At 40.8% G+C, this 24,123-nt stretch overlaps 1 protein-coding gene across 2 annotated transcripts; it reads left to right on the forward strand.

The window, feature by feature from the left end:
• Nucleotides 1-1,451: 1,451 nt before the first annotated feature.
• lrrc1 (leucine rich repeat containing 1) lies at nt 1,452-24,049 on the forward strand. Of its 2 annotated transcripts, XM_069714003.1 has the most exons (15): nt 1,452-1,776; nt 1,859-2,182; nt 10,077-10,194; nt 10,779-10,857; nt 12,591-12,680; nt 15,677-15,733; nt 15,928-15,991; nt 16,734-16,808; nt 17,177-17,321; nt 17,638-17,756; nt 17,886-17,969; nt 19,440-19,555; nt 20,847-21,019; nt 22,033-22,172; nt 22,462-24,049. In XM_069714003.1, the coding sequence occupies exons 2-15, from the start codon at nt 2,024-2,026 to the stop codon at nt 22,618-22,620; spliced, it is 1,578 nt and encodes a 525-aa protein (XP_069570104.1). In that variant the 5' UTR covers nt 1,452-1,776; nt 1,859-2,023; the 3' UTR covers nt 22,621-24,049. The 2 variants fall into 2 exon arrangements, with proteins under 2 accessions (XP_069570104.1, XP_069570105.1); XM_069714004.1 differs by lacking the exons at nt 1,452-1,776; nt 1,859-2,182 and adding an exon at nt 4,732-4,918.
• Nucleotides 24,050-24,123: the final 74 nt, after the last annotated feature.

Below are 24,123 nucleotides of genomic sequence, written 5' to 3' on the forward strand. Positions count from 1 at the left end.
CGAGATGCCCCACAAACCTCAGGTTCACCGTTGGTCTGCGGTGCATTGTGTACGTTTATGCAACATTACTCGAGTTCAATATTAACTGACACAAGGACAAAATATGGGTCAGGCCTGACTTCATCCTGAGGAAGGTTCCTGTGTCAAAATCCACCTGCAAGACCTTCATTATCTGTGCTCAGATTGTGTTTACATGGGGCATATTCCCAGGAGTAATTTCAACATGTTTCCGCACAGTAAAGCTCTAATGGGGCCCTGTAACATTCAATGATGGTAGGAGAGTAAATGCAAATCAAGAGGAGCAAATTCAAAAAAGGGCTCAGGGGCCTTATGTAATAGATAACACTGTTTAGTAGTGCATTAACCAACTGATTGTACTGAACAATAAACAAAACACTTTGGTCGCCGGTGTGCTATTGAGACCAAGGTGTTGTACGTACGCTGCCCTTCAACACTGTTAACAGTAGAGTGAAATTATTTTGTTTTATGCTTCAAGATTTTAGACACTGGTTTTACTTTTTATTTTACACTATTTATATAAAAATAGTATTTCCATATAAATATTTGTATTGGGGGTGGGAAACATGCCATTTTATTACTAATAATTGAGTCAATATGCAATATCATTGTGATTTTAAATATTTCAATATGTTTAGTATAATGTCTATTGTGATATGCTGCAATTTATTACCTTTTGTCAACTGAAAATGATGTCCCCAAAGGAAACCTTTGTCAACATTTGTTTTATGTTTTCAGTCTGTTCATCTCACTTCAGTCCTTTTTATTGCAGCCAATTGAGATTGTGAAGCAGACAAGATTATCACTGTGATAAAAACCTGCCATTAATGTTACATGCACAAATTTATTTATATAATAAAATATCAGTACTTGATGTCTGTGTATCAACACAATATTGCCACACAAGATATTGTGATTTGATGCTATATTGATTCCCCCCCCCCCCCACCCCTGGTACAATACTGTGTAAGCATCCTTTTGATGATGACTTGAGATGGCGCTAATATCAACTATATATAACATACAGTAGGATAAGGCATTATATTATGAATTCTGATGATATCTTTGATATAAAATCTTTAGCGTATGCAGTAGCAATTAATTAAAGCTGTACCAAAAAAAAAAAAAAAAAATCATGCATTATTTTTCTGTGAAATTAAGGGTGAAATAAATAAGCACAAGTGGGACTACTAGTATATTCACTACAAGTACAGTCCAAATACTTCTAATTTGTAGATAAATTGTTCAAACATTGGGTATAATTTTGTTACGTCCCCCCCCCCACCACCACACACACACACACACACACACACACACACACACACACACACACACACACACTGTCCCCCCTGGGCTTCCGCCAGTCCTCTGTGCCCCATCATGGCGGCCCTTGCGGGACGGGACCATCCAGAGGAGGGATCGCGGGGAGGGAGGAGCAGCCGGGAACGATGACGTAGGATCGGAATGAGGGAGTGAATGTTCCGGGTCAGAAACTGAACGGGAGAGGAAATTAACTCCAGGACGAGACGGGAAAGAAAAGCTCCCGAGCATGCCACCCTCTTCTACACGGAGATGTAGCCTGTGTTTGAAACGCTCAGAAGAGGGCTTTTAAAAGCGACGGGGGTCGACGGGAAACGAGGAACCAGAGAGAGAGAGAGAGACAGAAAAAACAAACAGGTGCCTACAAACTACAAACTGAGACAACGACGGACGGAGAGTGATTCCCATGTTCGTCGCGACCCGACAGACGCCAGCTCGGTAACGTTACCCACCGCGACTTGTTTACAACGGGAGTCTCGGTTGTTTACTTGACCGCGAGTTTCCGCCTTGTTTGTGTTAGACGGTGAATTTCGCCCAGGACTGTCCTGCCGTAAGCAATCTGTTGCACTCCTCCTCCACCTCCTCCTCCTCCTCCACCACCTCCTCCTCCTGCTGCCGCTGCTGCTCCTGGCCGCTGTTTGTTTATCGCACACGGGTACGAGATTTTGTCTCTACCTCCCCCGTGATGTTTCACTGTATACCCCTGTGGCGGTGCAACCGTCATGTTGAGATGATCGATAAACGCCACTGCTCCCTGCTCTATGTGCCCGATGAGATTTATCGCTACGGACGGAGTTTGGAGGAGCTGCTGCTGGATGCCAACCAACTCCGAGACCTGCCCAAGGTAAGCAGCCGACAGCTTCCGCTCAACTCCTTCTTTTTTTTTTTAACCCGGCAGGGTCACACACACACACACACACACGCACGCACGCACGCACGCAGTTAAAGTGTTTCTGACAGAGCTGAGCTGATCCCGTGAGAGTCCGGCGGGACCCGGCGACCGTAATTACGCAAGATCAGCGAGGCAGTTCAGGCAGGCAATCCGGAGGGTGGACATTTCCCCTCAACGACACCTCGCACCACAGGTTCACTGAAAAGTGTTCGGCGGCCGGAGTCGAGATTTCCATCATGAACGTGAGTGTCGGGTGACACAAACATTTCATGACCTATGCTGCAAAGCCCTGCCTCGTGTCAAACCCGTTTGGACAGGTGCCCGGGTCAGAAATACCCCCAAACCCTTTGTGTTTATGAAACCCTAGGCAAACTCGCAAGTCACGTGTGTGACAATTTACCGAATAAAGACGAGAGGTGGGGACCCACCAGAGACAGCAGATACTGTGTTATCACAGTATTTAAATAACAGTGTGATAATATTGTGATTTAAAACAATTTGCAACTTACTTATTTGCAATAATTTACAGCATATTGCGGTTTACTACCTTTTTTTTTTTTTTTTTTAACTGCAAATGATGTGCCAAAATAAAACTTTATCTGCATCTGCTTTGTCTGATAAAATAAAGTAATAAAGTCAGTTAATCTTACTTGTGTTATTTTTATTGCAACAAAATGGGACAGTGAAGCAGACCTATTGATCAACACGGTCATAAAATACTACCACAAAGGTTGCATGCACCTGACAAATTTATTAATACAATAAAATGTCAACAGTTGGTATCGCTGCATTGAAACAGGATTGCCACACAAAACACCATAATCCATGCTGTACCGATTTCTTGCTCTTAAGAAGCGATTATTTCACAGTGTAGATGACTGATGTGAAAAAGAGAAATAGCATCCGTAGTGTGGCCAAAAATTCAAACAAGTCGGTTTTAATAGTGTGGTTTGTAATTAAACGTAAAAATGCCAACATAAAAAAAATGGATCATCATCGTAAATATCTGACGTAATATGACCTAAAGTCTCCTCTGACTCTGTTGTCAATAGAGGTTGCATTTTCAATTAATGTGTCCCGATCGTTTTTCATTTTAGAGATGTCCAAGTCGGATACCTCAACTCGGCATACCTGCCGATGCTGAGCCACAGAGTGATGTAATGTGATTGCTTTTGTTTCCGAGATTAGAATCTACATCGAATTTATCAGAATATTTTTTTAATGCAAGGTAAAATAAGGCCTCGTATACAAACTGAGTTGACTGGCTGCCATGTCTAAAAGAAACAGTGAATTTTACAATGAAATTAGCACCCAAAAAAATACAATTTATTGTGGATCGGTCATATTATGGCAGATGCCCCATCTGCCCCCGATCCCGATCCAGCATCCTGAAGGCATTCAGTACATAAATGTCAGAAGGGTGAAATCACAATTCTCCAGAGCCCAATGTGACGCCTTCAACAACTTGTCAACGGTTCAAAACCCAACGACATTTAATTGTTTCTAAGAAATGGGAGCAAAAGGTGCACATTTGAGAAGCTGTAACCAGTCGAGATGTGTGCTTAATTAATGGCTCAAATGTTTTGTACTTTACAAAGTGCCTGCATATTTAATGACATAATTACTCAGCACCATCTATCCACTTTAGGCTTGTATTCATGTACACACAATTTATTTTTCTTCAAGTCAGTCACAACCGAATTGTTTCGAAACTTCAAGACTACAAAGCAAACCGTGTTTTTATGACCATGAGGTATCCCACAATCCCAGTGACTATAACTCTTCACACACATTCTGAAACACTCAAATTGAAGTACTCCATCGCAGAGGTTCTATTTTGGTTTAATAGAAACCATGTAGGAGGACTGCAGGCTGCTCCGTGTGAATTACTGGCAGGCCTGGTGAAGTGGGGATACACAATCCCAGTCTTCTTACATGTGACCCTGGCGCTCTGGATTAAGTGGGATACTACTCAAAGGATTTGCATGTTATTTCCCATGAGTGCGAACGGTTCATTTAGGATTCCTCTGTGTCCGTGTCTGAAACTAAAGACCTGTGGTGTCCTTCCGACATTTGTATCGCCTGGAGCTGCCACAATGACTACTGGCTTTGTGGTTTTTGTGGGATATTCTCTTTGGAGTTTTCCAGCAAAACTGGTTTGGTTGCAGTAGGCCGGTGCTCTCAGCTCAGCTCTGACGAGTGTATTTTAAGCCTGAAAAATTGTGTTTGGTATTCTCCCTGAAACCTTCAAAAGCAAGGAGTCCATTTAGTAATTTATTGGGTTTACAGCTGTTGCTGACAAGTGGACAGATTTAGGAATGAGGCTTAATCTACTTGAGAGACCATCCTGACCTCATAGAACTGAAGTCATGGTGGGTCAGATGATAAAGCTGATTGGATTTAAGGACTATTCTGAGTCTTTGCAACGTTTCTTTCTTGCATTTGCATGTGTCTAAGTTTAAGAAAAGCTGAACACGTTCAATCCTCCCAACTAGTCTTTGATTTTGTGTGTGTTATCTAACCAGAACATACAGTGATTTGGTCTACAGTTTACAGAAGAGCACTGAGGCAAGAAAAAGACAGCTGAAAGGATAATTTTGGGCTCGTCAGGCCCATAGAAATGTGATGGAACCTTCCGTGGCTGTCACACTGCTTTACTTTGTCCACTGAAGAAAAGCACTGGAACAGGTATTCTGACTGAAAACAAAGCCAGCATTATGTGTTTTGTTGTGTGTCTCGCTCGAGCATTTGTACCTTCTGCCTATGTATTTTTAAGGAAGTCATGAGAAATCAATGACCCGAATTGTGGAAGTACAGACCAATAAAAGCATAAACTAATACACAGAGCATTAAACGAAGGCCTCTTTCTGTCGTCTGCACCCTCCATGGATGTGATTAGCAGGTGTACTCTCAGTGTGACAAAACACACAACCACGTGACAGCATAAGCATCTCTGTATTCACTTCACAAATGATCCTGAGCATGTTTAGACGATAGAGGGGTGGATTGTTTGCATGCCGACGAGAGGAACCGTTTATTGTGCTCTTTGGCATGTCACTAATGTCATCAATGCTTGCTGAGTGAACCCAAGAAACGTCCAACTGGATCAACTTTTATATCAGTCCACTTCAGTGCTCACTACGCGGCCACATCACATTTACTTCAGAGGTGGCTAGCTGAATATACCGCTGGCTTTATTATTGTATTGACAGGTGACGTAACAAAGCCTGGACACAGTAACATATTTCAAGTCAATCATTTGCAGCAGCAGACAGATAAAAACATGCACAAGGCAGTTTTAATGGCAAGATGAAATGGCAAAGGTGTGTTTTTACTGCAACAAGATGAGACACGTTGAATTTGAGCAGATAGTTTCAATAGTTTGCCAAAGAAAAATCTGCTGACCAAGTCGAGATGTGACGCACTGGTCGGTATGAGTGCGTCCAACAGCCAGGCCCGGTCTCTTGTTTCTAAACAGCACTCGAAGAAACGAACCTTAAAAGAACAATAGGAATGCATGACTAGTTGGCTGACTCCAAATACTCTTGCCAGTTCAACCAGTTTAAAAAATGAATGCAGTTTCTACTGTTCCCAGCTCCAGTAGAAACTGTAAGACTGACTGTCAAACAGCTTTGAATGATTGTTTCTTCATCCGGGTCCAGCTGTCTTAAAATCACAATCATAATTACCATCAGTGTCATTATACGCAGGTACAATGAAACTCTGTTCGGCTTCTCTCCGAAGTTCAATAACACAATGAATGAAAGGAAGACAAATAAAAGCAAGACAACTAGATAAACGCAATACAATGAAATAAATGCTAAAGTATGCCAGAAACTTTGGAGAGAACGATAGTGGCAGCAGCAGCATGTGCTGTGTGACTGTTATTTAAAAAATGATATTAGTGCAGGTACATTAGTCTTTGATTGTGTGTGTGTGTATGTGTGTATGTTAGTCAGAAGTCTTAAATCGGCAAAGTCTTTATTAATGTAGGTTATAATTATTTAGAATTACCATAATTAATTGATTAGTTAGTAGAGAAGAATATTAATCAGCAGCAATTTTTAAATCAATGGATTGTTTCATTTCTCCAGCAAAATGTCAAACATCACCTTGAGTGAATATTTGAACATGTTTGTTAACCGAGCAGGTTAATCAATAATGAAGGTATTTGTTAGCTGCAGCCGTAAAACGACTATATTTTCTTCTTTTTTCGAACCAATCTTTGGCAAAACAAAAATGGTTTTCAGTCTGGAGTTGAAACGATCCTTTTGTGAACCAATTTTTCAGCTGACTGAAAATTGCTTTTTAATTTTGATAATCAGCTAATTTAGATCATTTCAAGAACATATTGATTGGTTTCAGCTCATCAAATATGCCATCTATATAAAACAAATGAATGATATATGAAAATAATCTGCATATTCATCAGTAATAATAATAATAATAATTAAAAAAAAAAAAAAAAACTTCAGTCAGGACCACTTTTGTCAAAGAGAGCTTTTACTCCATAAGCGGTAATTTTACATTTGGCGGTATGGCTCCGTTCTGGGAGCTCGCTGCCGTTCCACATGCTGACGTGGAAAGCCTGAGACGGGGAGAGCACAACTCCCCGTTCTTCCACGTGCCTACATGGAGGATTAGAGCAGGGAGGGCAGCAGCAGGAACCCAGCAGAACAGAGCGGGCATCAATGACAACAGAAATGACATTGATTAAAATCGGACACGGTGTACGGAGGAGCCGGGGCGGTGGTGGGTGACAGAGCGGCTGGCAGAGGAAGCAGGAAGAGTAGGCAAGGCTGAGCAGCTTTAAATAAGGCGCCCTGTTTGAGGTTTGCCAATGAAAAGCATCGCGGGGGAATCAGCTGAGCGTCAGCTGACGTGGGCCGGTCTCTGGAACAGTTGTTGAGCTATCAAGAGAGCCGAGCTTGACTTCGTGGCCTGCCAGAACTAAACACTACGCTCAATTACTTACAGCTGCAGATCAGGCCTCAGTAACTTTTTGGAGGGTTTATTCAGACCTTCCAGAGATTACACACACTGATGGTGGTGAGGAAGAGAAGAAACAGCATCCGGTTAGCGACAGGAAGCTGCAGGGTTAGCGACCTGTGTGAAGTGGTAAAGAGAGCAGGAAGCTGAGGGTCAAACTGACTGACTAACTCATGTGATCTACTAGAAGCACTGCCATAAAGAGTCTCTGACCCGGGGCTGAGACCTTTTTAACTTCATCTTATATATATCACTATATATGTAACCTTAGAGTGAATCTTGAATTAGACTCCATAAACATTGTACACTGATGTCTTGTACATGCCCTATACCTTTTAAGGTTGCGGTCGGGCAATCAACATGAGGTTTTGCTGACTGGTAGTTTTTATTTATTAGAAAAAAACAAAACAAAACACAAAGGTTAAACTAAACTAAACAAAGTAAACAAACTATTTACAAGCTAATCACATGAATGTGTTCTGTCTGCTCACTTCCCACGAAACACCTCCAGGCAGCTGCTTTTGATCTAGAAAACAGTGCAGAAGGTGAAACTGAGGATCCAAACATTCACCTGAGACTCCAAATCTGGTTAATGTGTTCTCGACTCGGCCTGTTTTGGTTTTACTCGACTGATTGTTTGGGGCGCGGTGCCGACTGACTCGAACGGGAAGAACAGGTTTGCTGTCAGTATGTCGATGCAGGGCTCACAAAACCTGCCGCGCTTTTGCAACCAAACGGGTCATAATAGAGTTATGTATTGCTCATTGATTCTCCTCTAATTGTTTTGATTGTCATCAGCAGACGGAAGCATATGAATGAAACTGCCTTTGTTTTCTCTTGAGCCGATCGTTTTGAATCCTCGACGCTGAACCTGTTCGTGCTTCCGACTGTGATCGCTGTGGCATAAAGGAGTGGCGTAGTTCAAGTAGGAAGTCTGAGGGTTATGAACACACCGCCATAATCGGCCGTAAAAATGTATTTGCTCACTTAATGTTAGTTTTCTGGACGTAAACAAGTGTAGCCAATAATACCACAGAGACAGACGTCTGCTCACTAATGACGGTGAATGGCTCGGTGCACAGAGGCTGCACCCTCTAATGTTTTTCCTTTTGAAATGTGAAAGTGTAATTAAGGTGGTTAGGATGCAAAAGCTCAGTCAAACATTACCATACAGGTTTGTTTGCTCCATGAGATGATGGATTAGAGGCTGTTTGAATTGTCTTTAAGACTTGTGCGGTGTTTTGTAACAGGGTGGAGTTTGACTTTTAGACCCCTGGGGCCTTATTCATTGTGCACGCATTATTAAAATAAGATCTGTATATGGTCTACTGATAATGACACTAACAAAGATCAGATCTGCTGGTGATTTGTCAGCTCAGTGTCGGGGCATTTTGTGCTGCCTATGATTGCCGCTTTTATAACCTTTTATCTTGCTTACTCGCATTAAACACCCAGAACACATACAACAGGTTCTGTAGTTTGAAGTTAGTAGTGTTATATATTAAGAAATTGGAAACCACAGGGACCTGGAAAACTCTCTAGTTTCCAAAATGCAATCTTCTTTCAGTTTACAACACTATCTCACATTCTGGATGATTGAAGTGTTCACCTACAAATTTTGAAAGCCTCCCAAAATGTGCGAAGTATCCGACATGAGGTAGTAAAAAAAAGTTGCAACAGGAACAAGTGCGACAGGTGTGTGCACAGCAATAGTTTGTTTGTTTTGGTATTTTGGTAAAGATATGTGTTTGGAACAAAGTGTATGTCCAGCTCAGAGGAGTACAGAAGATATTTAACATCTAGCTGACTGATTGATTTAATAATAAAAGGGACACATTGTGTTTTTTGCCACTGCATTCATGGACGACGCCCCCCCCCCCCACGCACACACACACACACACACACACACACACACACACACACACACACACACACACACACACACACACACACACACACACACACACACACACACACACACACACACACACACACACACACACACACACACCTACCTACCTTTGTCACTAGCAAAGCTTAGAAAATCCAAAGCCCAGAGGGGACGTTCATAAGTTTTTCCTGTTCATGCCAAACCATGAAGAGAACCTGAAGCAGTACTGCTTGCTGCGTTACCGCCACACGGACAAGGACCTGCCTGCTTTTGTTACGGAAGTCAAGTATCTGCTTGTGAGAATTGCTTTTGCATTTTCAATAAGAGTACGATCTGCATCTTTTCTTTTTTGACCTGGCATCCAGTCACACAGTCAGAACAACAGAGTGGAGAGGTTACAAGGACGACTTAGACTGAGACTTTAGAGGAAAAAAACCCTTCTATTTATCAAAAATTTTCTTATGGGGATTTTGCCAGACAGTGATTCTTGAATATAACATATTTATGACTACTGAATGAGTTTTGAAATTAAGAATCTTATTCGGCCAAAGCGAACCGAAAGACTCATGTTGACGGCCGTCTTATTATTATCTTTTAAGACAAGATGGAACAGTAATAAAATCCGGCATGTTGAGCTCGCTGACTGGCCTTTCTCATCGTACTCGTATTGTAATGCTAAAAAGCCGTGTGGACTAAAAGCCTTTTTCCTTCTTTTGCTCTCAGTCAAATCCTCCAGCCATCTGAAAGCTACTTTAATTTAAACTGATTAGCTGATAAAAAAAAATCTGAGAATATGTTGGTGCATCCGGTAAACAATATTTTTCTGGCATGGTCCACTTTTGTTGATCAAGTCGACGTAACTCTGCATTCAGTCCAGGATGTACCAAGTGTTGTCAAAGAGCCACTGTTCAAATTTGATACTCTTTGAAGCTGTTTACTGAATGTACATTTTTCTTTACTTTTCAGCCATTTTTCCAGCTGGTGAAACTTAGAAAACTTGGCCTGAGTGACAATGAGATCCAGAGACTGCCACCAGAAATAGCCAACTTTATGCAGCTGGTAGAGCTTGATGTCTCTCGAAATGGTAAGAGGGGAAAACAGCAGTATAGCACAAAAGTGAACTACAACATTACCACAACTGTGCTTCTACGTGTTTTATTTATAACTGTTCGAACATATATGTACAGTTGAGCAGCAGCGCCAAAGTCAGCAAATGATTCGCTTTGACAGATTTACTCCTCATTAGTGAAGCTGTTGCCACTAACAAGCATTAAACCAAAGCGTGCTTTGAATTAGCCTCAATCTCCCAGAGCTGTTCACAGCGGTGAATGTGAAACCGATGTCTGAATGTGAACCAATAACCCCCCCCCCTCTCCCCCACAGCAGTACATCTTGTTTTGGTCCAAACTGAAATGCATTGTAAGAATGAGGTCTGGATAATGTATTGAATAGTAAACCAGGTTTATCCTACACTAGATTTGCCTTTATTGTCGTGCCCTGTTGTTGTTTATCATGTACACTCAGAGCTACCGTCTTTAACATGTTATTTATTTCATTATTTCATCGCTGCTGTATTGTATACTATTAATTTTTTTTGGAAGTTAGCACATGCTTTAAGACAAATGTTGAGTCATTAAGAAGTGTCTTAACATTGTTTTTCTTCTGTAGATATTATGGAAATCCCAGAGACCATTTCGCACTGCAAAGCCCTCCAAGTGGCAGATTTCAGTGGAAATCCATTAACAAGGTAATCAGCTGACAGAGTGTTGGTTTAGAACCTGCCACCGTATTTATTACTTTTAATATGTCTCTTCTAAAGGTTTAGCTAAAGCCATGCATTTTGTAGTTATTGATCTTCCCATGTAACGTAATGTAAAAAGTATGAGATTAAGTTGGTCTTTCTTGTGAAAAGGAATTTATATTTCATGTACATTGTGTGTTTTAAGCTCCTCTGCTGTTACGCTCGCCACGAGGAACATTTCTACACTTGACAGATTGCAGATTGTGCATCGCATGCTTTTCATTGTGTGGGTGAGATCAAGTCTCATTTGCACCTCAGCAGGCGCAAAACCACATTGCTTTGCAGTTTAAAGGCAACACTGACTAGTATTACAAAAGCATTGGTGCTCGATACATTTAAAGTGCACACAAGCTTACACAGACACACACTGGCACACACAACACACTTTTTCCACAGTAGTAACCCAATTTTCCACTCTTACGTCAGTCCTGCTTTAACAGTTTAATAGTAAAGGTCGAGTTACAGCTCGGGGTTCACAGAAATGTAATGTCATTTTGTTGTCATGAATGCATTGGGCCCAGTTAGTATTCTTTAGCCATGTAAGTTGCCGGTATATTCGCATATGAAATTTGGATGGCAAATAAGCATTTTATAAAAAAAATTCCCCTCGGAGATTAATAAAGTAACTACCTAACCTAACCTAACCTAACCTATAATTGAAGCCAATTTGTGTTTAAAAAACTACCATGACTATATTAGAAAACATTAACAATGATTTAGTTATGTATAATTTTATTAAATGAGCTTGGACTTGATGGCAGGTTCCAGATTGAATTTCAGAGGTGGAATCTGTATTTATTAGCGGGTTTTAGTTGACATGCAGCTCCATAATGAAGCCAGGGGAGTGTGCCTGGGTGCACATACAGCACAAGGGTGCAGGTGATGGCCAGTCAGTTATTATGATTTGCTGAGAGAGCCTGCTTCTTAAATACATGAAGCCTTTCTGATTTTAAGTATTTGTAAATTAGGAATTCAATAAGATCTCTGGCTTACATTGATTCTGAATAATGTCTCGGATAGAAATACAGAGAAGCAGTAGGGTGCTCAGAGGCAATTACAAGTGCAACGGCTGCCCCCCAGAAATGGATATAAGCTCAAGTGATGCAGGAAGTATCGTGCTGTTGTTGCCGCTGTGGAACGGTGTGACCATAAAGTAGAATATAAATAGTCCCATCTGGCCAACCTGAAATGTTGAAGAGGACCTTTGTTTTTAAAAGCAAAAACAAGTAGATAAATTGTCTGACTAAAAGGATGATGGATCCATTTACAAATAGCTTATTTTAGATGCTGCTAATATCATGGACTGTTTATGAAGCAGGTGCATTTTTGGAGGAGATTGTTTTCATCTCAGAAAAAAAAAAATGCAAACTGTCCAGGAGCCTTTAAAAATATAATCCCAGCCTAATATCCAATAGTTAGTTTTTTATACAGGCGCGGCAGAGGGAAAGGACGAATGGCAACAGACACGGAGACAAAATATATCAATTTATCAACTTTGTAGCAACACGGGCATCTGATCAAAGTCCTCTTTTCTCTCCTGTTATAAAATGCTGGTTCAAAATTCATCTGCAGCGTTGATGTCAAAAATACTGGTTGAAAGATTTCAAACATTTGCATTCAATTATTCTCTGTAAACACTTTTTGCATCTGACATCGTGGCCTCTGTCTTATTCCTGCAGATTACCTGAAAGCTTTCCAGACCTGCAGAGTCTAACATGCCTCTCCATCAACGATATTTCATTGCAAGTTCTTCCAGATAACATCGGAAAGTAAGTAAACACAGTTTTCTGCCAGTAGAACGTCTCCTCGCCCTTTCATAGCGGAGGCAAAAAAAATAAATATATATTGTAGTATTCACCCTGAAATGACTGTTACCATGGTAACAGTAAACACAAAACCTTGTGTTTAGGACGCCCCTAAATCTTTTCCAAGTCGGAAAACCGTGCGATAATTAACATAACAAAAAGCACACATTTCTGCGAGTTTAATACCAGCCTCCATGATGTGACATCTATCTTTTACTTTGCTCGACCAAAGCACTAGAGCATGAGCAGCCACAGTTTCCCTATGAAATGCACTGAGCTCAAAACATTCCTTTAGAGTGGCACTTCTCTGCGCGAGTGACTCTGTCTGCTGGCAAAGTGGCCGGGTTGACAATTGATGGTGTTTTTTTTTTTTTTTGCTTTTTTTTAAGCCAGTGAACATAAGTCCTCCTACACAGCCAATTAACATGCATTATGGCAGCGCCCCTGCCAACAACAATTTCACAATCCAGATAATTAGTGTTGCTTCCGCTGAACGAACGCTGAGCAGTAAGCGCCGTCCGTGCTCGCATTTCTCGCTTGCATTGTGTCCTTTTCCCTGGTTTCTTAACAAAATCTCCTCCATCTCGTTGCATCAGGCACGACATACCAAACGGATTACTGTTCACAGACATATCGGTCACCGTCCTCTGCTCGGCTGCATTGCCTCGTTCATGAAAGGCAAAAGGCTTGTTGCGAGATGGCACATAATCCAGAGTAGTGAGAGGCATGTCTGCCAACATTCTTATTCCTATGGAGGTCTCTTTTTTTTTTTTATTGTTGACTTCAGTTGTAATTGAATTTAATAACACAACTATGTGCTTTAAGGTCAAAGTGTCCACAGGAGATGTTGTTTTTTTAGTAGAGGGTTGGAATTCAACGGGTAAAGTGACTTTAAACCCTCACAGGGGGGGATTTAAAGGGATACAATGATTTTGGATGTGTGAAAAATTCAGAGCGTTTACATTTTTGACTCGTTTTCTCAGGAGTTATTTTTTTGTGCCATGGTTGCATTTTACTTCTTGGTCAGGCTTTTTCATTTTTTTCATTTTTACATACATAACACGTGCATGGATGGTGGGTGAGAGTCTTACCGTGTCAAATTTCAAAGGTCAAAAGCCAGAACTGTAAACTTTAAAATCATACTGAGCCACTTTTAGATGGACTGTTTTGTCTTGATGTTAATGTGGTGATACAACGTAAAGCATTTGCTCTAATGATAGACACAATAAGACACAAGGCATCACGTAGATGTTTTATTGTCTATTTAAGGCTTTTGAATCTGTATCTGCTGCTTTTACATTTTGTTTTGAAGCATTTTATGTTTTATATGCAGCACTTTAAATTGCCTTGTAGTTGAAACGCTCTACAAATAAACTCGCGTTAACAAGGATCCTTAATGTCATGTGCTAAAACTGTAATATAGTTATTTCATTTGTTTTAAATGATTCAGCATCACGTTAAATTTTCTTCTCAAAGACTTCAGTTCAACATTTAAGCCAATCCTAAAATCCATGAAACCAGTCAGAGAAGATTTAATTTAACTTGGTTGCTTTGAATTGAATGTTGCATCAGAAATGACTTTAATAAGATTTCTGCTTTGTGTTGTGCCTGCTTGCAAACATTGTGCTTGTTAGCAACACTGTGATTTTCATACACAGAGTTCATTTGAGTGTCTTCCTAAGAAGACTTGTTTTAGAAAAATCCTGTTCCAGTTGGCTTTTCCTCACGTTGTTGACCAAACTGATCACAGACTGCGGTGACCTGTGCATATAACCGATTTCCATGATTTTGAAAGTGCACCCAGTCTCTCAGGCTTCCCTCTCTTCCCTCTCGTTGCCTCATGGTTACGGCACGTCCCACCACACATGTCCCATATTTATCCTGTGTAGCACGACGACTTGAGGCCTGCTCTCTGTCAAGGGAAAGGTGGTAATAAAAACCATAACACAGTCGGGGCGAAACGCCATGGGTTTTTAGAAGTAGATAAGATAACTGTCTGAGGTTAAGCGACGTCAGCGGTTTATCTTCCGAGATGGAAGGGTTGTCCGACAAGAAACCTCCAGACGCTCGATGCATCGCGTTGCATCATTTCGCCGATCACTGAAGCCGCATGTCAGACAAGCAGATACTGGAATTGGGAAGATCTGGTCTGCCTTTTTAATCTCTGGCTCAGTGACCTGCTGTGATGAAAGCAAAACACGGGCAGAGAGCAAGATGAATGGAAAGTAGCAGTCGTGTTTCAGCCTGTCATTCAAGAGAGATTTCATATAGACGAAATTAAGAGGCAGCTCAAACATACCTAGATTGATTCTGTTAAGCTCCTTGGCTTAGTCTGCACGGGCAACGTTCGTTTGCTCACATTATGAATGGAGACTGCAGTGCCGCTCTGAAGTTTTTTTAATCATCCAGAAACTTCACACACACAACAAAAAATATAATTCTTTGTCAAATTTTTCCCCATTAAGGAGTTTAGCTAATTGACTTATAATGTATGTTGGCTTGGTATTTAGATCGGAGGCATGTTTTAAAAGATGTTGACCCCTCAGGCCGTCTCTCGTAGTCTGAACTAAATAGTCTGGGTTCTGTTCAACTAGATAAGACTTTGTACTGTACTAGCTGGCTGTTGTCGTAAGATTCTGTATTAATTTGGGTACACGTACAAGGCGTACCAAAGCATCGCTGCGAGAAGATAACTCCGTACTTTGGTCTCCGACGGCCATATAGACATTTGGCTCTTCATGTGAAATATGCGGCGATTGTTTATGTTGCCGCAATTTTACAGCCACGATAAGACAGACACACCTCCAAAGTACTTCCTGTTCTCAGATATCTGATCGCAAGTGGACCTTCTGCGGCCATATTCAGCTTTCTGAAAAAAACAACAACAAAAAAAACATCTTTGTTTTAGAAACAATCAGATAAATGTATAATCATCTTTTCTTTTTTTCATGCCGTTGCAGCCTGTCCAATTTGGTATCGCTAGAACTCAGAGAAAATGTGCTGACATTCCTACCAGAGTAAGTACTCAACCAGTTGAGCTGTTTTTGTGGATATGTGTGTATTACTTACTTTTTTTTAAAAATTTTATTTAATTTTTTTTTTTTTTATTGGAAATTTTAAGCAGCAGCCAACAGTCCAATTAAGGTTGTAAGTAATCGAACATACAGCATTTTGACTGTATTTTAATGAGTCTTACATCTGCCTTCCACAGGTCACTATCTCTGCTCCACAGACTTGAGGAACTTGACCTAGGCAATAATGAACTTTACAGTTTGGTGAGTTATTATTTTCTTTACTGTTGCTTATTTATTATATTTATTATTATTTAAGAATGCCGCGTGGTGTCCAAAATGAGTAGGAGAAAACTTTTTCTCATTTCCTTTTTCTTGTCGTGTCCAAGTAGATTAGGATCCCTCGAGAACAGCTTTCACCTCTTATCACGCAGATGGGAGGATGGCCATCTGTTTTGAGCTTTGGTTTTAAGTTGTAATCTTGCGTGAGGGTGGTTTAACTCTGAAGGGGAATGATTTACAGACAGATCAAGCAAATTCGGGCTGCCAGGGAATGAGTCAATCAAGTATTATTTCATTTATTATTTATTCCTACTTTGTGTGTATATTTAATGTACTTAATTTAGTCTGTTTGATGTTGTCAAGAGTTTTGATATCATATTTGATATCAAAATGTTGGCACAGTTATATATTATATTTATTTCATAAATCTGGCAGAGTAATGTTGAACAGATGCATCAACGCTCAGAAGGTTATGCATTTGATACCATAATAAAATTCTATTTTAAATCTATTCATTTACATTTAACAAATTAGTGCGATGCCAAAAAGCAGCACTACAGGTGCAATACCTCACGGGAGAAAGCAAGCATTGTCTAAAACTTGTAGAGGAAGTCACCATGAATTTGAATTTAATTCATTATCAGAAGCAATTGACTGATATTTCTTCTGCTTCGTCTCTTTCTTCTATATTTTCCCGGCTCTCTCTCTTACAACTCCCACACAGCCCGAGTCAATAGGCTGTCTCGTCAGTTTAAAGGACTTATGGCTGGATGGAAACCACTTGGCTGAAATACCTGCTGTAAGATGATCATTCAATTTATGTCTTTGTTTGAGATTCTGCTATCATCTCCATTAATAGTATCACTGTTTACTAATACTAATCTTGGAAAGTGCAGTTTTGTCTTGATATCATATTAAACAGTCAAAACATTAAAAAAAAAAAAAAAAAGTTACAAATGTGTCAGGTGACTATAAATTTAGTGCAGTGATCCCTTTAAATATTATTGTGTTAAGTCATGTTAATACTATCGGAGTAGCCGAAGTCCCAGATTAAAAATGGTAAATGGCTACGAGACTTTTCTGTCCTTTCTTTCTCTTTCCTGTGTTTGCTGCTGTGGTGTTGTAAACCTCAGTTTGTTTACCACGACTCTTTGCTCTAAACCTCAGGAAATGGGAAGTATGAAAAGCCTGCTGTGTCTGGATGTATCAGAAAACAAACTGGAGCGACTTCCAGAGGAGTTAGGAAGCCTGGCGGCGCTCACTGACCTGCTGGTGTCTCAGAACTCCATCGATGGTCTACCAGAAAGCATCGGTACGCTTGGGAATTCTTCCCGCTCTTTATTAGCGTGATTACTCACTCACTTACTTACTATATATATATATTTTGACAGTCTTATCTAGTCGCTTAGTTCTCTCTGCGTATATTGCGATCACAGTGAAAACACGGATAAATATGTAGATTTTGCACATTGTCACTGTAAGTGCCTCAATATTTGTAATATTTATATATATATATATATATATATATATATATATATATATATATATATATATATATATATATATATATATATATATATATATATATGTATATATGGTGTTGAATCATATATTTTCTTTCTCTGCAGGAAAACTACGGAAACTTTCTATATTGAAAGCCGATCAGAACCAGCTAACGTATCTTCCAGAGAGCATCGGAAACTGTGAAAGTCTCACTGAACTTGTCCTCACAGAAAACCAGCTGCAGGTCTGTTTGGGTTTTTTTTTCAACTGTATTTATTGGGTAATAAACTTTGATACTTTCATAGTCAAAGCATGCTCATGCTGATGTTCTCGCTCATTTTTTATATATTTTTTTTATCTTTTACTGTTGCAGAGGTTGCCTCGGAGTGTTGGGAAGTTGAAGCGACTGTCCAACTTCAACTGTGACAGAAACCAGTTAATGTCGTTACCGAAGGAGGTAAGCTTTTCATAATCTACATCGCTCCACTAAAAGTTTAAAGTGTGCAGAGAAAGTGAAGTTTCTGATTAAAGAAAAAAAACAACAACAACAACCACAACCCTCAAATGAAAAGATACAATAAACCAAACAGTGACGCTTTCACCACCTGGAACACTTTCTGCCTTCAAGTGGCGCAAGTGTCAAAATTGCAGAAGCTTTTACTGTCTTTGCTCGTAGGTGGCGCACAGACATGTTTTACATCTTCAGGTCTTAAACGCCATTGAATTGAATTGAAAATCATTTTTAAATGTGAATTTTTCTGCTGTTAAATTGAACCTGTTCTCAGTGCGTCGCTGTAATGCTCTTAAATCAGACGGCCATTATTGTAATTGAACGTTTTAACGTGATAAGAGTTGAGTTAAAACATAAAGTTCATTCACGTGTGGCTCGACGGTCCTCTTGCTCGCCGTGCTGTCACTTCATTTGCACTGCTCAGTCTTCTGGTTTGCTCAGCGCCGTCCGAGTGTGTCCATTGTGTTTGTGTGTGACGTTCTTTTCTAGCCTCTCGTCTGTTGAAGTGAAAGCGCGCCTGGTTTAAAGCTTCATCTGAAAGGCTTCTTTAAACCCTCTACAATGGTCCTGTGTCTTAATGATGCAAAGCCTTCAGTGTTCGGAGAAAAATAACAGTTCAACACACTTGGCCTGCATCATGAATCCATGCTATCACTCATCATTGCATGACATCTCTAGCAGTCACAGTGTAACCACGGCCCAAGTATTGATTCTGGCGTTGCTGAGTTACTTGACCATTGGCACAGTTTTATAGATCGTATTGATTGTTGATAAGTTAACCGTAACACATTTTTTCCTGATTGAATTCTCTCTGTACTCGCATGGAAAAAGGCACGGTCATGAATTTGAACCGTTTTGTTTACTATAAACACATTTACTTGTGTGACCGATGAGTTTATCCTGCACCCCTATGCGTGACGAATCCAACAATACTCCCGTTGCACATCGGTGTGTTCAGCCGGCCCATCGTGTCTTTGTTTTGTCTGGCTACTAGACCTAATTGTTGCTAATTGTCCCTCTGCCACATCCCATTGACATGTCTTTGGTCTGCCATCAACATCACCAATTCTGGGACAAAGTGCCTAAATGCCGACAACAGATCAACTCCGTTTTCTATTTTTTTTTATTTCGACGCACACGCGCACGCACGCATACACACACACACACACACACACACACACACACACACACACACACACACACACACACACACACACACACACACACACACACACACACACACACACACACACACGCACACGCATCGAGACAGCATCTACGATGGTATCAAGAGAAGTAAGAAACGGAGCACGAAGCAAAAATACACAAGTGTTTGTGTGTGACCTACGTGTCTTTACGCCTCACCGCACTCGTGCACTGCGACTCGTGTGAACCACGTTGTCTCCTGTTACTCAGATCGGGGGCTGCAGCGGCCTGAATGTTTTCTGCGTACGAGAGAACCGACTGACGAGGATACCGTCGGAGCTGTCGCAAGCCACAGAACTGCACGTGCTCGATGTCTCCGGGAACCGGTACGTTCAAGCAGCCGGCGTAGAAAAACGCCAGCTTATCAGGGAAATGTTCCACAACACGGCAATTGGCAACAAAATGTGAACCGGATTCTGAAACGAGATGAAAATGGGTTTTTATTGTGGTTTAAAGACACTTGATAAGGTACTTGTTTTTGACTTTCTGAGGCCTCAAGATCATCCTGATATTATGACAATGTTGATCCCTCGGTGAAAAAAAAAAAAAAAAAAAAAATCAATTCACACAAGTGTTGGAGTTTGTTTATCTCTTAAAATCGATGTGCTGATTCCTGAATTGATATTTAAGTTTTTGAATTGAATAAATAATAATTAACAATAATAAATCTTCTAGATAAATAAAAGCTTTTAGCTAACCATTAGCCCAAGAGCTTGCCGGTTAGGTTGATGGCATCGGCCTGTGAACTAAAAAGCCCATTAGTTTGTGGCCGGGCATTTCCTGTTTCCCGCTCAGTGAATACGTCCTTTTACTTTTGATCAGCGGTAACAGTTTAACCCTTCGTTAACTGCAACAACTACATCAACACTTCCAGCCTGAGACAAGCCGAGTGCTTCAAAAGAAAAGCACCGGTGGTTCTGTTTTTAATCATTTCAAAGTCAACTTTAATGTCAACCCACCATATGTACAAGACGCACAGAGAGATTGAAATATTGTTTCTCCCACTGTGCGCAAAATAAAAGATAAAACCCAAAAAGTATAAATATGTAACAATAAAAAATAAAAAAATTGAACAGACAAATTGCTTCGCTGCAATATATACAAGTACAATGTAGTGCAAACACGGGTCTTTACAAAAGCACTTATTTAAACTTCATTATAACTTTATCGGAGCAGTATTTTATTCAACCTTATTACGTCAGTACTTTATTCAACTAACATGCACAAGAATGTCTACGTTGGCGGATAGCCTACTGCCCTCCTAAGTGGTTTTCTTAATGGCAGATTTCTTTTTAGCATGGATTTAAGACAGCGCCTGCAGGATCTGAGCAATGATGCGGCTAAAACGCAGAAAGACTGACTGACATTTGATGTGCATTGGTCTTTAGAAGTATGACTAATGATGTACAACATTTCCAGAATATCAACCTACGGCGTAGCGTTCCAAAAAAAAACAACTCCTCCGCACAGACAAAACAACGGGCCAAGCGCCTCGTCTGAACGTGACACGTTTACTAATCCAGACTGTACACACAGCACCGTGTTGCATGCTTTGGAAAATGAGAAGCAGCAGCAGGTATCCGGTGCGCAGTGATTTATATTCCTGTTCGTGTTCAGGCTCAAGCACCTACCGATGTCGCTGACCACGCTGCGACTGAAGGCCTTGTGGTTGTCAGAGAACCAGTCGCAGCCACTCCTCACCTTTCAGACCGACGAGGATCCCGACTCAAGCGAGAAGGTGCTCACCTGCGTGCTGCTGCCTCAACAGCCGTATGAATCGGACAATAAAGGTAAGTTGTTGTTGTTGGTTTTTTTTTTTTCCAAGTGGGAGCCTGAGATAATCATCTGAGATAAGTCCTTTGTGTCCTCAGGGGGGCAGTAGCTGTATCTAGACATCACTCTCACGCCAGCCCGGTTGGTTGAAATGACTATTTGTATGCGCACGCGAGTAGATCGGTGTCTCCGTCTCCTCGTGTGACGGGGCTTCTCCTGCAGTGAAAGGGTGCCAACGCTCGACATTTGAGGAAACGCCCCTCGTCGCCTCCTGCGTCGTCTCCCGACGACTCGTTGCCCTGCGGTTTTGATGACATTATCACATGATCTGCTCGGGGAAGCACAGTGTGTCCTGCTCCCTCTGATCCTCTACTGCAGTGGCTGTCGATTATGAGGTCCTGTGCGGGATCACGGCGCCTACACCAGATCAGGCCCTCTCGCGTCCCTTGAGGCCCTCCTTGGTTATGTTTTTCAGATGCGCGCTGGATTGGACAGCTAAAGAGGCTTAGCGGTGGCTGGCCTGCTGCCATTAAAGGCTCACCCACTGGGTATAGAGATGCGTCTGAGGCACGGCTCCATCTCTGCCCGATACAACTGTTAATTGTCGTTCTCCCCCCCCATGTCATTCACAGACCTGCGGAGTATTTTTTTTTTTTTTTTACTCCAAAATGCTTGTTACCTGCTTGCCACTACATTTTGCATTTTGAAAAGCTGTTTGTTTCTCCATGAAAAAAGAAAAGAAACGTTCATTGGTTTGTTTTGTGACGTGCTGTCTTTATCTTATGGGAGAGATGCAGATATGAAGCTGCTGGAGGTCAGGCGAGTGAGGCTGAGTTTGGGGGCAGGGAAGATTGGGTTGCTGTAAGCCTGTGACTAAGCTGGGATTTGAAACTGTGATCTGGCAGTTTCTGGCTCTCTCTTATTAGCGCTGGGTTATGTGACAGCTTTCATTTCTTGAGTCGGCAGATTGAGGAGAAGCAACCATAACAACCGTATAGATTTTAATCTGCCGAAATATTTCCACCCCCAGGCTCCGATAATCTGGCCCGCTGTGGAGCCCTGGAGAGCCTGGTGAATGACATGGTCGATGACACGTGGGACAACAAAGCCGTGAACAGAATCAGTGCCATTCACTTCCTAGATGATGATGAGGACGAGGATGACGACAAGGTGAGAACGGCAAAGCTTGACGGCGCCACATGACAAACGGCAGAGGGAATATGAAAAGCCACCGTGAAAAGATAAAGGCTCACGATATTCTGTAATGAACCCCCCCCCCCTCCACTATTAAACTGTAACTCGTTGCCAACAAGCACATTTTACATAAGGTTTCTCCGTTATATGTTGTTACTCGTGAATGATCTGCGATTTATTTCTCTTCTCCTCTAATTGATCTCTTCTAAACTGGCCGCTAAAAACAGACATGCACCATTAATTTGAATGGGTTTCCTTCACGCAGGGAACACTGCTGCGGCGGGCCACGCCTCACCCCGGCGAGCTAAAAACCATGAAGAAAGCAGTCGAGAACCTGCGCAACGACCTGAACGCCGCCAAAGGCCTGGACTCCAACAAAAACGAGGTCAATAAAGCTGCAGACAGAGTGACCACGTCTGTCTGACCTTTTACCTCAGAAATGTTTTTTTTTTTTTTTTTACCTCCTGTGTCTCGCCGTGTTGTCCCACAACCCCCGCAGCCCCTATTCTTTTTTTGTTTTTTTCTTTTACCTACAAACCCCGGTGTGGCCTACCCCTCTGCTGATTGAACCCTGGGACGCCCGTAACCCGACTCCACCTCCAGCCCTGTGTGAAACCTGCTCAGTCTACCAGGGCTGCAGTGCCTTCCTCTTTTTATGAAATGTCCACAGCAATTATCTGCACAGAGATGCTCCCTTTTAAAATATATTTTAAATTTTTTTTTTTTTTTTTTTTTAAATGGCTTTTAAGGATATACATTAGGTAGTTGCACTATTTGAAGTCTTTTTAATGTGGTCAAACCTTCTTACATGTATTATATATTTGTTCTATATCTTTTTTAAAACACTGGGTGAATACTTCTTTTTACATTTTGGGCAAACAAAAGCAGGAGTTTTTGGACATACTGATTAAGGATAATTGTATAGTCTCTTGTGAATATTGATACTTTTATACTTTTTGGCAGCTCAGATGTAAATAAAAATGTATAGCAAATTTCTTAATCCATTGCAGGTTTTTAAACTTTATTTTTCCTTTTTTCAAACTTGCTACATTTCTTCTTTTCTTTCAAAAAAAAACAAAGCAATGAACAAAACGGTCACTAAAGTCTTATTCAATCCATATAGTTGTCACTAGGTGAGCGGATGGCCTTGGATCCTCTTATTGTTCATGTGTAAAACATCTAGACCTGTTCTTGGATAATAAATAGATTAATTAAGTTTAGATTTAAGTACTGCACATCAGACTTTAATTACTCATCTGCAATATAATTATGCAGAAGTAACATTGCTGTCTTATTTATGTATGTGCTGTGCTTCACTGCTTTGCAATGTTCTTCAGATAGATGCCAAAAACAGCTGTAAAAAGTTTTCCTTCCCTTTAACAAAGAGTACTGTAAAAAGTTAATCATCGGAGGTTCACACCACAAGGACGGCATCCTTTAAAAATGCAGTCGGTAAAGTTCCACTTTAATGCACTTCTCAGCGTTGCTCAAATCTGATTCTTTTATATGGTACATGATAAATTGTATTTTGTTTTTAAATTGATTGCAAAAAAAAAAAAGTGGACCAGGAAACTGGTTCACGTGTTGGTTTTATTTCTGAATTCTTTTCTGATCAAACTGCACAAAACGGATCTAAAAAAAAAAAAACGGCACCTGGGCCTCGAGATCTGGATGACTTTTTAACCACTGATCAATAAAACGAGTGCAACACTAAACAACATGTTTGTTATTCCTTTAATTCTTCTAGGCAGCCTGTTTAGTTTAGACAGAATATCAACTACGTTCTGGCCTGGTGTCATCGCAGCTGAGTTGAACTTCATGTAATGGTCAGATTTAAAAAAAAAAAAACCAAACGTGAGGTACATTTGGTTGGGTCTTATCATCCATATCCAAAAATAATATATTGTCAAAGTAAGCTCAGACCTGA

Source organism: Brachyistius frenatus, unplaced genomic scaffold, assembly GCF_029030835.1.
Source record: "Brachyistius frenatus isolate BFR_SWC_R1_liver_20210118 unplaced genomic scaffold, ASM2903083v1 Contig_124, whole genome shotgun sequence".
NCBI lineage: Eukaryota > Metazoa > Chordata > Actinopteri > Embiotocidae > Brachyistius > Brachyistius frenatus.